Below are 12,930 nucleotides of genomic sequence, written 5' to 3' on the forward strand. Positions count from 1 at the left end.
GATGAATGAAATAAACAAAACCTCTGAAATCTTGAAGCTTACATTCTTATAGCCAGGCAACAAACAAGCAAATTATACCTAGGTATAAGTACTAAAGAGAAAAGGTAACTAGAAAAAGGGGATAAACAGGCTCAGAATATGAAGTGTGTGTAGATGTACAATTTTAGATGGGTGACCAGGAAGGACTACGGGTGTGGCCTATAAACAAAGACATCTGTGAGGTGAAGGAGAGAGGCATGGGAACACCTGCTAGAGCAGTGGTCTGGACACAAGGAACAACACATGCAAATGCCCTGAAGTAGGACCACGCCCAGGGTATTCAGGGGATGACAAGGAGAATATTGGAGTCAGAAGGATATTACAGATTATATAGCAGGAAAACAACTTAAATGAAAAGTATATGTTTTCTCTTATGAATTTAAGAGTCCTTACATGAAACACTGGGTCAATTACATGTAAAATCCTCATGAACAATATAGATAAGTGAGTTCTTTTCATGACTTGTGCTAATTGTTGAGAGTCTTATCTGTTGGTATTGAGAGAGACAGTCCCTGGTGGACCTTCCTGATAGTGCTGAACTGGGAGACATGTATCTACTGATACTAAGCAAATTCTATTGTTAGTCACACAGGAAACTAAATGAAGGGCACTACCAGGCAGCTGCTGTGTAACTAACTGTTCAGTCTTACAGCCAGTGTCTTGTCTCATTTTCCACTCTTGGCTTCTCCGCAGTGGTGGCAGGTTTACTTCCTGCTACCCTCTAACGTGAGGTTTCTCAACATGGCCTCTATGGACACTTAGGACCTGATAATTCTTTGTTGTGGAGGACTGTCCTGTGTATTGCATAATGTTTAGCAGCACTAGACTATGTTTCCTGGATGCCAGTATCACCTCCCCATTCCCAGCTAAGACCAGCAAGAAATATTTCAGGAAAGAAAGACAAAATTAACCTGCTCTATAAGGTAGAAAGTGAATGAATATTTCTCAAACATTGTTACTCATTTTGATTTCTCCAAATATGAATTTACTTGGAATCAAATGAAAAGGTCTTTGCCATATTTTTTTTTTCAAATTTGCATGAGAATATTAAGTTGGGGTCCTGGCTGGTTTGGTTCAGTGGATGGAGCATCAGCCTGCAGACTGAAGGGTCTCGGTTTTCGATTCTGGTCAAGGACACATTGAGCCCAGTTGTGGGCTCAATCCCCAGTGGGGGGTGTGCAGGAGGGAGCTGATCGATGATTCTTTTTCAACATAGGTGTTTTATCTCTCTTTCGCTCTCCCTTCCTCTCTGAAGTCATTAACATATATGTAAAGACATTTTTAAATTTGAGGTAAGTTACAAATACCTTAATAGCTAAAATATCAATGTAACTGTTTCTGACTCAATATGTGCCACCTTCTTTGATGTACAATAAATATTTATAAAAACTTGTTTTAGTAACAGATAAAAAGTGCTAACTCTGGAGCCAGAAACACACTGTTGACCCATGGAGACATATGTGCATTATTCAAAGATGAAAACAGATATTTGTTAATATATTTCATATAGTTATCATCACACACATCAAATATGCTAATATCACAATATAGTAATTCAAGTTATCTAAATATTGTATATTCACTACATGATAACTAAGTTGTTGATTTGTATATGAAAATTTCAGAGCCAAATACATACTTTAATAAAAAATTTGATTCTTTCCAAATGTATAGAAAAAGTGAAAAGAAAATAAAAGTTAATATACAAAGGAAAGTTGCTAAATATTTAATTTAAGGAAGGTCTGAAAGGTAGTCATCATTTCTTTTTGTCTGATTGTGTGTGTGTGTGTGTGTGTGTGTGTGTGTGTATTAGGGAGAGAGATTAAAAAGTATGAAAACACATAATATAGTTTCCTACTCTAAGTATGAGTCTAGAATAAATCTTGTCTGGAATAAAGAGATCATATGATAGTCTGCTATTATAAATAAATGTAATTAATGTTAAATAAGCTATCCTGAAAAATTTAGGGTTATTTTCCCTCTTTTTATCATATATGAAACCTGTATCTTCAGGATAGTTTTGAATATTTTGTTTCTAAAATGGTTTCTGTGTTGTACACAAATATATCTCCAGGACTTAGAACACTGCTTATAAAGGACGGTTTCAATAAATGTTGGTTGTCTAAATGAAAATATAAATGAAAGACTCACTATCACCTAATGCATAATTCCAATATTTCTTCCAATGACATACAAGACCTTCCATTTAATTAACACTAAGCTCTCTCATCACTCTGTAATCCAAGCACGCATGCTGGATTATACTACTTTTAGCCGATTGATGTGCTGTTCTGGAAAACAACAACAATAAAAACTGGACTTAGGTTTCAGAGAGAAAATCGTGTCTTTACTTTCTTCCTGCCTTTTATTTTAGTTTTTATAAAAATTTTCACAATAAGATCTCTTTATTTAGCTATCGTGAAGGTAACTGAAATAACATTTAAAGCATCTGCAAACAAAAGTATTTAATATATGTTATTTCCTTTCCCTGCTCTCTGATACATAGTTTACTCTTCCATGTCTTTCTCAATTTTACTTCCCATTCTGACTTTTCCTGCAAGTTACCATTTTCTAAATACTTCACAGTTTTGGAAAAGCTAAAGGAATATTCTATCTGCTACAGAAATCTTGTATTCTCTCTATAAACTTATCATCTATCCTCTAAACTTCCTTAGTACTATAATATTAGTACTATGTCTACATTTCATTATGACACCACCTACTGACTTGTTAAATTTCCTAACAGGCATTCACTTTTCCATTTGTTTCTATGAAATATGGGGCAGGGTAAAAGTATAATTCATTAAAAAAATTCCTAGTAGAAATCAGTATTAAAGACTTCATAAATATGCATAAAATTAAAAAAATGAATACCTAAATATAAGCACAATAAAGTTGGGTGAAGAAAAGAAATAACATCATTGGGATGTGTGGATAACTTATGAATACTCTCCCATTATTTCTTTTTTAAAATATATATTTTTATTGATTTCAGAGAGGAAGTGAGAGGGAGAGAAAGATAGAAATACCAATGATGAGAGAATCAGTGATCAGTTGCCTCCTGCACACTCCCTACTGGGGATCTTGCTAGCAACCCAGGCATGTGCCCTTGATGGGAATCAAATCCAGGACCCTTTAGTCCATAGGCTGACGCTCTATCAACTTAGCCAAACCAGCTAGGGCCTACTGTTTCAATATGATCATCATTCCAATATTTTCATAGAGTAAAAGTATCTAGAAAAAATTAAATCCTTAGTTTACTTAATTATCAAATCTACTCCAATATTTAGAATTATAGAAAACATTTTATTTGTTTTATAGATACCACCTAATAATCAAACAAATCAAAGAGGAAGTCACATTTGAGCATAGCCAGATTTTTACCAGAGACATATCATTTAATCAGACTAACCATATATCACACTTCACTGCTTAATGTATGTCATCACTATTCTCAGTAAACTTGGATAGTTTTTAACTTAAATAAGTACCCTGAATGATAAAAGTGTTATTACTTGAAAAGTACTATGCAATTTGGAAAGTCAATAAAAATAAAATATATGTCTTCCTTGCCATCTTAATGTTGACTGTGCTAGGTAATTTAGAATGTTAGAAATGTAAAGATAGGTAAATTATGTTCAATAAACAATGAGATGAAATGAGATAATCATGTAAAGTGCTTACCTGGCACATGCATTGTAATAAACACTCACTACATTTCCTTTTCTTTCTTTTTTACAGACAAAATATATTGGTGGCTTTATTTATAAAAGTTTTATTCTTTTCAACCGTTTTCCCAGTAAGTATTTACTGAGTGCGTACTATTGGCATAGAACTGTTAGATGAGCAGGACATGCCCCTGTCAGGAACTTTTTAAAAATTACAGTTTATATTTAATATCATTTTATATTCATTTCACGTGTACATCATAGCAGTCAGGCAATCATACACTTCAGAATTACCCACCTGGCACCATACACATTTATTATAATACTAGAGGCCTGATGCATGAAATTCTTGCAGGGTGCTCAGCTCCTGCCACAGAGGCAGCTGCATCGGCCCTTTCTGGCCTGCCTCTGCCTCAGCGCCCAACACTGGAGATTCCTCTGGAAGGACTTCTGGCCTATTAGCATATTATATTTTTATTATTATAGATTATTGACTATATTCCTTATGCTGTACTTTACATCCTGGTGACTATTCAGTAGCTACTAATTTGCACTTATGTACCTCAACCCCACCTCCCATCTGGCAATCATCAGTCTGTTCTCTGTATCTATGATTGTGATTCAATTTTGTTTGTTCATATATTTTGCTCTTTACATTCCATATATCAGTAAGTTAAATAGTATGGTATTTATCTTTCTCTGATTTATTTCACTTAGCAAGGGATAACTTTGTAATCCTTGATGTAATTGCAAAGTAAAATGCTATAGTTCATTGGGGGAATGATATATAATAGCAAAACTATATATATAAAAGCCTAAGAGACCAAATGAACTAATGACTGGTTGACCCATTGATATGATGTGCACTGACCACCACGGGGCGCCCTTTAATGATCAATGCACTCCCACACCAATTTCCCACAGCTGGCCAACCTCCAGCAGCCTCTTCCCCCGCCTGGCCAGCCCCTATCGGCCCTGATCACCAGCCAGGCTGAGGGACCCACCTGTGCATCAATTCATGTGCCAGGCCTCTAGTATGTGATAGTTATACATAATATATACTGTGAAGAAGCAAAAATTATAAAAATGTTTTTTTTGCTCCATTTTAACTTTTTAACCCTTATTGTAGTTGCAAAGTAAAATGCTATATAGGACTTTTCAAAATAAAGTATCTGTAAGTAACTAAAAATTGCTACTGAATCTATTTTTAATAACTAAGTCATGACTGAGATTAGGTAGATGTTTGTGAAGATATGAGGCAAAAATTTGTAGCACAACTAGCCTGCAATATGAAGACACACCTTTATTAAGCAAAAGCCCTTATGAATATACAATATAAAAGAAAGAAATACAAAGGTATAAAGCTTTGGGGAAAGGGATTAGCTGAAAAAAATAAAGTTAGAATTTTACTTCAGAAAGATTAGAAAAGTAAAGCTTAAAGTGCACAAGAAATATTAAATTTAGAGTACAATTCATAGCCGTTTTTAATAGAACAATATAATATCAGTTAATTAGGACATTTTGGTTAGAAAAAAGGAAGTAAAAATATCTATTACTAAAACATTTTTGTCCATGTGGTACCAAATAATTAATCTGATTGACATTTCATCAAGGTTTTAGATTCTAAAATAGTCAAATATGTCTGGCAAAGGTTGTTATTAATTCAATTCATGAATATGGAATGTACTTTGTGTGTGTGTGTGTGTGAGTGTGTGAGGGTGTGTGTGTATTTCACTCCTGGCTAGGTTCCCTAGGTTCCTTCTACAAGAGCACACTCCCCATAACCCAACTTGTTCAATTGACAAATCATGACTATTGTACCCCAAAGTAACATGGTTTTCTCTGTCTAAACATATGATAAAATAGTATAAGAAATCACAATTAACAGGAACATTTTGTGACTTGTGAAGATGAAGCAATCTTCATCCATCTTAACAGCCAGTGTCAGCTGGGGACTGGGGGAAAAAAAACACTTAATTTTTCTGTACACCCTTTCTATATTTTGTGATTCTGGATAATCTGAATGGAAAAATTAACTCAGAAAATATTATTCACTGAGAAGAAACAGAGCATTTTAGAAAATATGCCACATCTGGTTCCTCGCTCTCACAAACACAAATGATAGGCAAAAGCGCACCTGAGCTGCTACATTGGAGAAAGAATGGGAAGGCGGATGCTCCAGTGATGGGTCTGTCAAGAAGCCTCAAGGGCTCTTTGTGTGTGCTTTTATGATGTTGTTTTTTGAAATTCTGTTTTTAAATGTTCAATTCAAAATCTTGCAAAAGTCTTTATTTTAAAATATTTTAAATAAAATTTAGGACTAGGTGATATTAAAAACAACACACCAACCTAGGGTCATAAGGTGAGTGAAAATACTATCTCTTGCCACCTCTATGTTTAAATGAAATTCAAAATAGTCTTCCTGTCATTTTTCTTCTATCTCCTTTCCAGGTATCATTTGGAGCACAGCCTAATGTCTATCAGAACATCTCCCAATTTGCTTGATGGTTTTTACAGAATCTCAAGCAATAACAACTCGCTATGACACTTGTAATGGCTTTGATTAGAAGCCAAAATTATGAGGGGAAGGGTATCAAGTTAAGTGTGAGAAAAAATTTCCATATTTTACAATCAACTTGATTAGAGTTGTTTTCACAACTAATGGATGCCTCAACCAGATCAATAGTGTAAAAGGAATACAATGGCAAGAGGGAAGAATTTTAGATTTCTTTGGAGACAGATGTTGTGGTCTCATAAGTGTCTAGTTCCTACCATTTAAATTTGCATGGTGGTAGGAAGGACAATGGAGAGGTACTTTCACTTAAACTCTACTGATAAAGCTTCCATGGGAACTCAAAGAGATCTTTGAATGGAGTTCTCTAAAGCTATGTTTTCCTAATGCACAAAATCTCTGAGAAAGTGCCAAACCTGAAAAAGCTAATGTGAACTGTGTGGCAGAACAGCCATGATGGATTTGCACTATTTCTGCATTTTCATAGTTTATCCCATTTAGGAGGTTTTTCAATGAACCTTTAAGTTAAAATAATTAATTGATTAATTAATTAATTAAAAAGTCCAAGAATAATGGAGATTGGTCTTTTATTTAAATGTTGTTGTGTTTTATTTTATAGAAAAGACTGAGCTGATATAAATGTCTAAGGTATTTGTTTTATTTTAAAATAAAATACTTTATTTATTATTATTATTATTATTATTATTATTATTATTTTAGAGATTGAGGAAGGGAGAGGGAAGAGAAATAGAACATCTATGAGAGAGAAATGCCATCAATCAGCTGCCTCTTGCATGCCCCCTACTGGGGATCAAGCCTGCATCCTGGGCTTGTGCCCTGAGCAGGAATCGAACCTGTGACCTCCTGGTTCATAGGTTGATGCTCAACCACAGAGCCATGCTGGCCAGGCTGCAGATAAAATCTTTATAGTCTTGTACTTCAAACTACACAAATTTATCGAAGGCTGAGAATTTCTACAAAACTTAAAGAATTATTTGTCAAACTAAGCGTTGCCTCTCAGTCTTCAAGTTGAACTGAAGAAACTCTAAATGATTGAATACACAGAGAATTTGATCTTTCTGATTCCAAGAATCACAAATTATAATTTGCCAAATGTAAGTTCTGTTTTGACATGTTAATCTTGTGTCATAATATCTATTACTATTCTCCTTACTGGTAAGAAAAAAAAAGATAAACTAATAAAATACATTAATGTCCCTTGTGTAGGATTATCAAAATGGTAATGTATTTCATGTGTGAGAATGTCAAAATATTCTCATAACCATCAAACTGCCAAAGTGAAACTATACAAATTTTCCTGGAAGTCAAGCTGCTATGAGAGTTGATCTCTGTTGTGTTGGTGGAATGCAAAAATCAGCCAATGTCACTGATAAGATATGGTTGTCAAAGTTAGGGTTATTAGCCAGATCATTCAGACACATCATTGGAACTGACACTTTTTAAAAAGAAACGAAGAATCCTTCAAATTATATTTCAGTCCCTCTTGAAAATGTTTAATCAAAATTAGAGCAATTCAAACATATCTACTGCTTAGAATATACGAGTTTATTGTCCTAAAATTGTCAAATCCCTACTATTTGAAGTCACATCACAGAGAAAAGTAGGCACATAAGCCTCTGTCATGGCCAATGTAAAGTACAAATCTTAACTCTAATTGGACAAAAAAAAAAAAAGACAAAACACGAGTGTGTGTTTTTCTTTCTTTCATTTTAGCACTTCATTTGTCACTTTTGGAAACTGTACTTTTTATCAGTAAAGATTTGACTTAAATTGAACCTGAGGTGAGTGAAAAATCTCTTTATTTGGCCTGCGTTTCCTTTAAAAGATAGCAGACCACCACTCTTTACCCGTCACGCTGTAAATAATATTGGTCTGTCTCTCTGTTTTTATTTTCTCTCCTTCTCTCTGATTCATTCTGCACTCCACTACTAGACTGATGCTCCTAAAATATCATTGGATTCACATTATTCTTTGGCTTAAAAGTACTTCCTGTCTCTTACCTCTTCAGGATTTTTATCCAAGACCCTTCATTTAGCACTTAAGGTCTATTATTTCACCACCTTTCAGATCTACTCTGTCACATCTACTCTGTCACTCTTACCTGCAAACAAACCCTGACTGCAAAAGGGCATAGGCCGGGCTGATGAATGAACCCCCACCTCCACCAGTGCATGAATTCCATGCACTGGGCCTCTAGAATTATAAACCAATAAATAATAAATTTATGTTTTTCCATGTAAGAGGATACAGAGCTCAATTTAATTCCTGTGACATTTAAAATATAGTGGATAACTGCAAATTCAACTTTATACTGAAGGTTTTAATATGCTAGTATGTGAAAAGTATGTAGAAATAATATTACTGAAGACAAATTAATACATATTTTTAAATCAACGGTAACTTGGGTTCTGGTTAAAGTTAGCTTGACATACATTATATTTGTCCCTTCAAAGGACTTTATCTCTGGGCAGTTTAACTTTAATGCTACACATTGTCACTTACCATCTTTCAGGATGGTTTCTCGCTCTGTGCCATCGATCTTCTGCCGGCCAATTAGGAAACTGGTGGTGTCAGCAAAGTAGATATAATTGGTTTCTGCATGAAAATCTAAAGCACGAGGGTTTACCAGATTTTCTATGGGGATCATGTATTCATCAGCTATCTTGGTATTCAGGTCCATTCCTCTAACAATTCCTGGGCGTCCTTTCCCATAAAAAAGAAACAACTCATTCTTGGGTCCTGCAGAAGGAAGATTACAAACATAAACAACTGATGCTGCCTAATCTTCTTTACACTGCATAATGCAGCTGTTTAATTAACTGGCACAATTAGCGTTTTAAAAATTCAGTACCAAAAATTAAACTCCAAAATATGCCAAATGTATCTTGATGCAAGAAGGCTAGCTCATTGCATTACTTTAATTAAAACAGAAATTACTTCCATGAATGGGTTATATTTAGTTAATTTTTTTATTTGTAAGTGTTGTCAGTATAGAAAAAAAAAAGAAGAAAAAAAATCATGAAAATCATGGAGAACTTGTAACTGTAAAATGGACATTTATCAAAACATCCGGCACATTTAATTTTACAATTCATTATAATTTATCTAACACATTTTGCAGATACCAATTATAGAATCCATTATGTTTGACAATGCTAACACTTCAGAATAGATTAAACACTCTCCCCACCCCTCCAAGTTTGCACCTACGAACTGTCAGAGACAAACAAAAGACTCACACAGGCACAAGACATACTACTTGCATGTGAATATGTGACAGTTATCTATTCATGTGATTTACATTTTTAAGAAATGAAATCAAATGCCAATTATAACATCACTTTTTTTCTTTGCATCTTAATTAGTATGTTAGAGGTCCATGTCAGTAGCTCTGATGTGAAACAAAGCACATATCAAAAACAAAACAAAACAAAAACAAAAGCCCAAGTCAAAACTGCCTCCTGCGTTAAAAATGCCAAAATCAAGTTAGCTTTTAGTAAAGTGAAATAACTCCTTCAGAGTTTATATAAAAACATATGCAAGGTTCTTCAATTGCTAGGGCATCCTACACTTAACTTAGTCTATATAATTTTAAACGAATTACTTTATATGAAAGGGAAAGCATACTGTTTTATTTTAAAATGGAGGATACAAATGACTTAATGATATTTGAAAAACCAGACCATGAGATATTTAGTAAAATGTCTAAATTATAGAGAATTTGTAAAAAAGAAAAACTAATAGCACATAAACGCAACACCCTCAATATAAACTATATTATAATTCTCTATATTTTCTTTCTATTTTTAATTAGCGATATTGAATAGTAAACATATGTAAGCAAATTTTATAACATTTTAATATATATATATAGAATGAAAATAAAACAAACCTCATGCACCTAGACCTATTCTTAAAAATATTTCCAGAACATGGGAAGACATGCATATACCCTAGTTCTATCCCAGAGACATTGATTACTGAGTCCATAATGTATTTTGTAAAAGTTTTAGACAAATGTATGCATTTCCCCAGAGGAGATTATTTAACTTTACACAATTGAATTATATGTGTGAATTCTCCTATGAATTAATTTTATTCTTCTTGCATTCTTGCTATTCATCCACGGTTGTAGTCATTGTTTATTCATTTTCACTGATGTGTTCTATTCCTTTTTGTGATTACTTCAGATTTAATTTACCTAGCTAGTTTTCTAATGCAACTTACATAGAAGGGGATAGTATGATCAGTTCAGTATAATACATGATAATTTGCCAAACCACTCCCAGGTTGGTTTTATCTCTTTTATTGTTATTATAATACTGAGATAAGCACCTTTTTCAACCAACTAATTTATATATTTTCTTAGATGATCTCTTAGTATATATTTCCAGAAATCAAATTTCTGGATAAAGAATATTTACATTCTACTTCCTCATTGTCCTCAAAGTCTCTCAGGGTCTGAGCATATTTTAAATAATGTGTTATATTATTTAAAAGTATTGATATTAATTTGCAAATTAATTAAAAAAAAAAAAAAAGACCTCGAGTAGTGCAGCAATCCTGAGAAAAAAGAATAAAGTAGGTGAGATCTCAATACCAGATATCAAGCTGTATGACAAAGCCACTGTTCTCAATACTGCCTGGTACTGGCACAAGAACAGACATATAGACAAATGGAATAAAATAGAGAAGCCAGAAATCAACTCAAACCACTATGCTCATTTAATATTTGACAAAGGAGGCAAGAATATACAATGGAGTCAAGACAGTCTCTTCAATAAATGGTGTTGGGAAAATTGGACAGATGCCTGCAAAAAAATGAAACTAGATCACCAACTTACACCATATACAAAAATAACTCAAAATGGATAAAGGACTTAAACATAAGATAGGAAACCATAAAAATACTAGAGGAATCCACAAGCAGCAAAATATCAGACATATGCTGAAGCAATTTCTTCACTGATATTGCTATGAGGGCAATGGAAACTAAAGAGAAAATAAACAAAACACAAAGCTTTTTTTTTAAATATATATTTTATTGATTTTCTTTCAGAGAGGAGAGAGATAGAGAGCTAGAAACATCGATGAGAGAGAAACATCGACCAGCTGCCTCTTGCACACCCCTTATCAGGGATGTGCCCGCAACCAATGTACATGCCCCTGGCCGGAATCAAACCTGGGACCTTTCAGTCCGCAGACCAATGCTCTACCGCTGAGCCAAACCAGTTTTGGCACAAAATACAAAGCTTTTGCACAACAAAAGAAACCAGCAACAAAACAAGAAAGCCTGCTGCGTGGGTGAACATATTTACCAATGTTATCACTGATACAGTGTTTAATGTAGAACATTTTCAGGGAACTCATACAACTTAACGAAAGGAAGATAAACAACCCAATCCAAAAATGGGCAATGTTCTAAATAGATACGTTTTGAAAGAAGACATAAGGAAGGCCAAGAGACACATATATGAAGACATGTTCAAAGGCACTACTCATCTGAGAGTTGCAAATCAAAATGACAATGGGGTACCATCTCACATATGTCAGAATGGCTATCATCAACAAATCAACAAACGATAAGTGCTGGCTAGGATGCAGAGAAAAAGGAAGCCTTGTGCACTGCTGGTGGGAATGCAGACTGGTGCAGCCGCTGTAGAGGACAGTATGGATTTTCCTCAAAAAACTAAAAATGAAACTCCCATTTGACCCAGTGATCCCACTTCTGGGAATATATCCCAAGAAACTAGAAACACCAATTAGAAAGGATATATGCATCACTATGTTCATAGAGGCACAATTTACAATAGCTAAAATTTGGAAACAGTCTAAGTGCCCATCAGCAGATGAGTGGATTAAAAAACTTTGGTACATCTACACAATGAAATACTACACTGCTGTAAAAAAAAAAAAAAAAAAAAAAAAAAAAGGAATTCTTACCATTTGCAACAAAATGGGGATGGAACTGGAGAGCATTATGCTAAGTGAAATAAGCCAGGCAGAGAAAGATAAATATCACATGATCTCACTCATTTGTAGAATATAATGAACAACATAAACTAATAAACAAAAAACAGATCCAGACTATCAAACCTCCGAGGGAAGGTAGGGGAGGGTGGGGATAAGGTTGAGAGATCAACCAAAGGACTTGTATGTGTGCATATAAGACTAACCAATGACACAGATACCGGGGGTGAGTTGGGAGGACGGGTGTGTGTGAGGGCATGAGTGGGGGGATTAAGACACATATGTAATGCCTTAATCCATAAAGAAAAAAAAAAGGGGAGGAATAAATAAATAACCTTAGCCCTTCAGAAAAAAAAAATTAATAGTCTTGAGTATTTTCTACCAACTTTATATGTATATTTTCTTTAATAAAATATAGATGTATTATATACATATATATGTACCTACTTTAAAAAAAATTAATTATATTTTATTGCATCATTAAAAAGTCTTTAAAACATTCATTTTAATGGCAGCATCTTGTTTGCTACTAGAGAGGCAATGCAACATAGTCAGCTACTTACCTACTGTTAGAAATTTAGATTGTTTCTGAGTTTGTATTATTATTATATACACTTAAATAAATCTCTTCAGTCAAAAGTGGGATAAATTGTTAAAGGGTAGTAAAAGGATAGTATTAGCTGTACATTTTTTAAAGTGTATTGTCATCATTACAATAGT

At 34.0% G+C, this 12,930-nt stretch overlaps 1 protein-coding gene across 1 annotated transcript in view; it reads right to left on the reverse strand.

Annotated features, from left to right (window-relative positions):
• Positions 1-12,930, reverse strand: part of LRP1B (LDL receptor related protein 1B) — a 1,553,318-nt gene that overhangs the window by 644,597 nt on the left and 895,791 nt on the right. The window contains exon 11 of the mRNA XM_084892846.1: positions 8,743-8,979. Coding sequence (XP_084748972.1) covers positions 8,743-8,979 — 237 coding nt within the window. The remainder of the gene's footprint in view (positions 1-8,742; positions 8,980-12,930) is intronic.

The sequence above is a fragment of the Pipistrellus hanaki genome, assembly GCF_964339955.1.
Source record: "Pipistrellus hanaki genome assembly, chromosome: 8".
Classification (NCBI taxonomy): domain Eukaryota; kingdom Metazoa; phylum Chordata; class Mammalia; order Chiroptera; family Vespertilionidae; genus Pipistrellus; species Pipistrellus hanaki.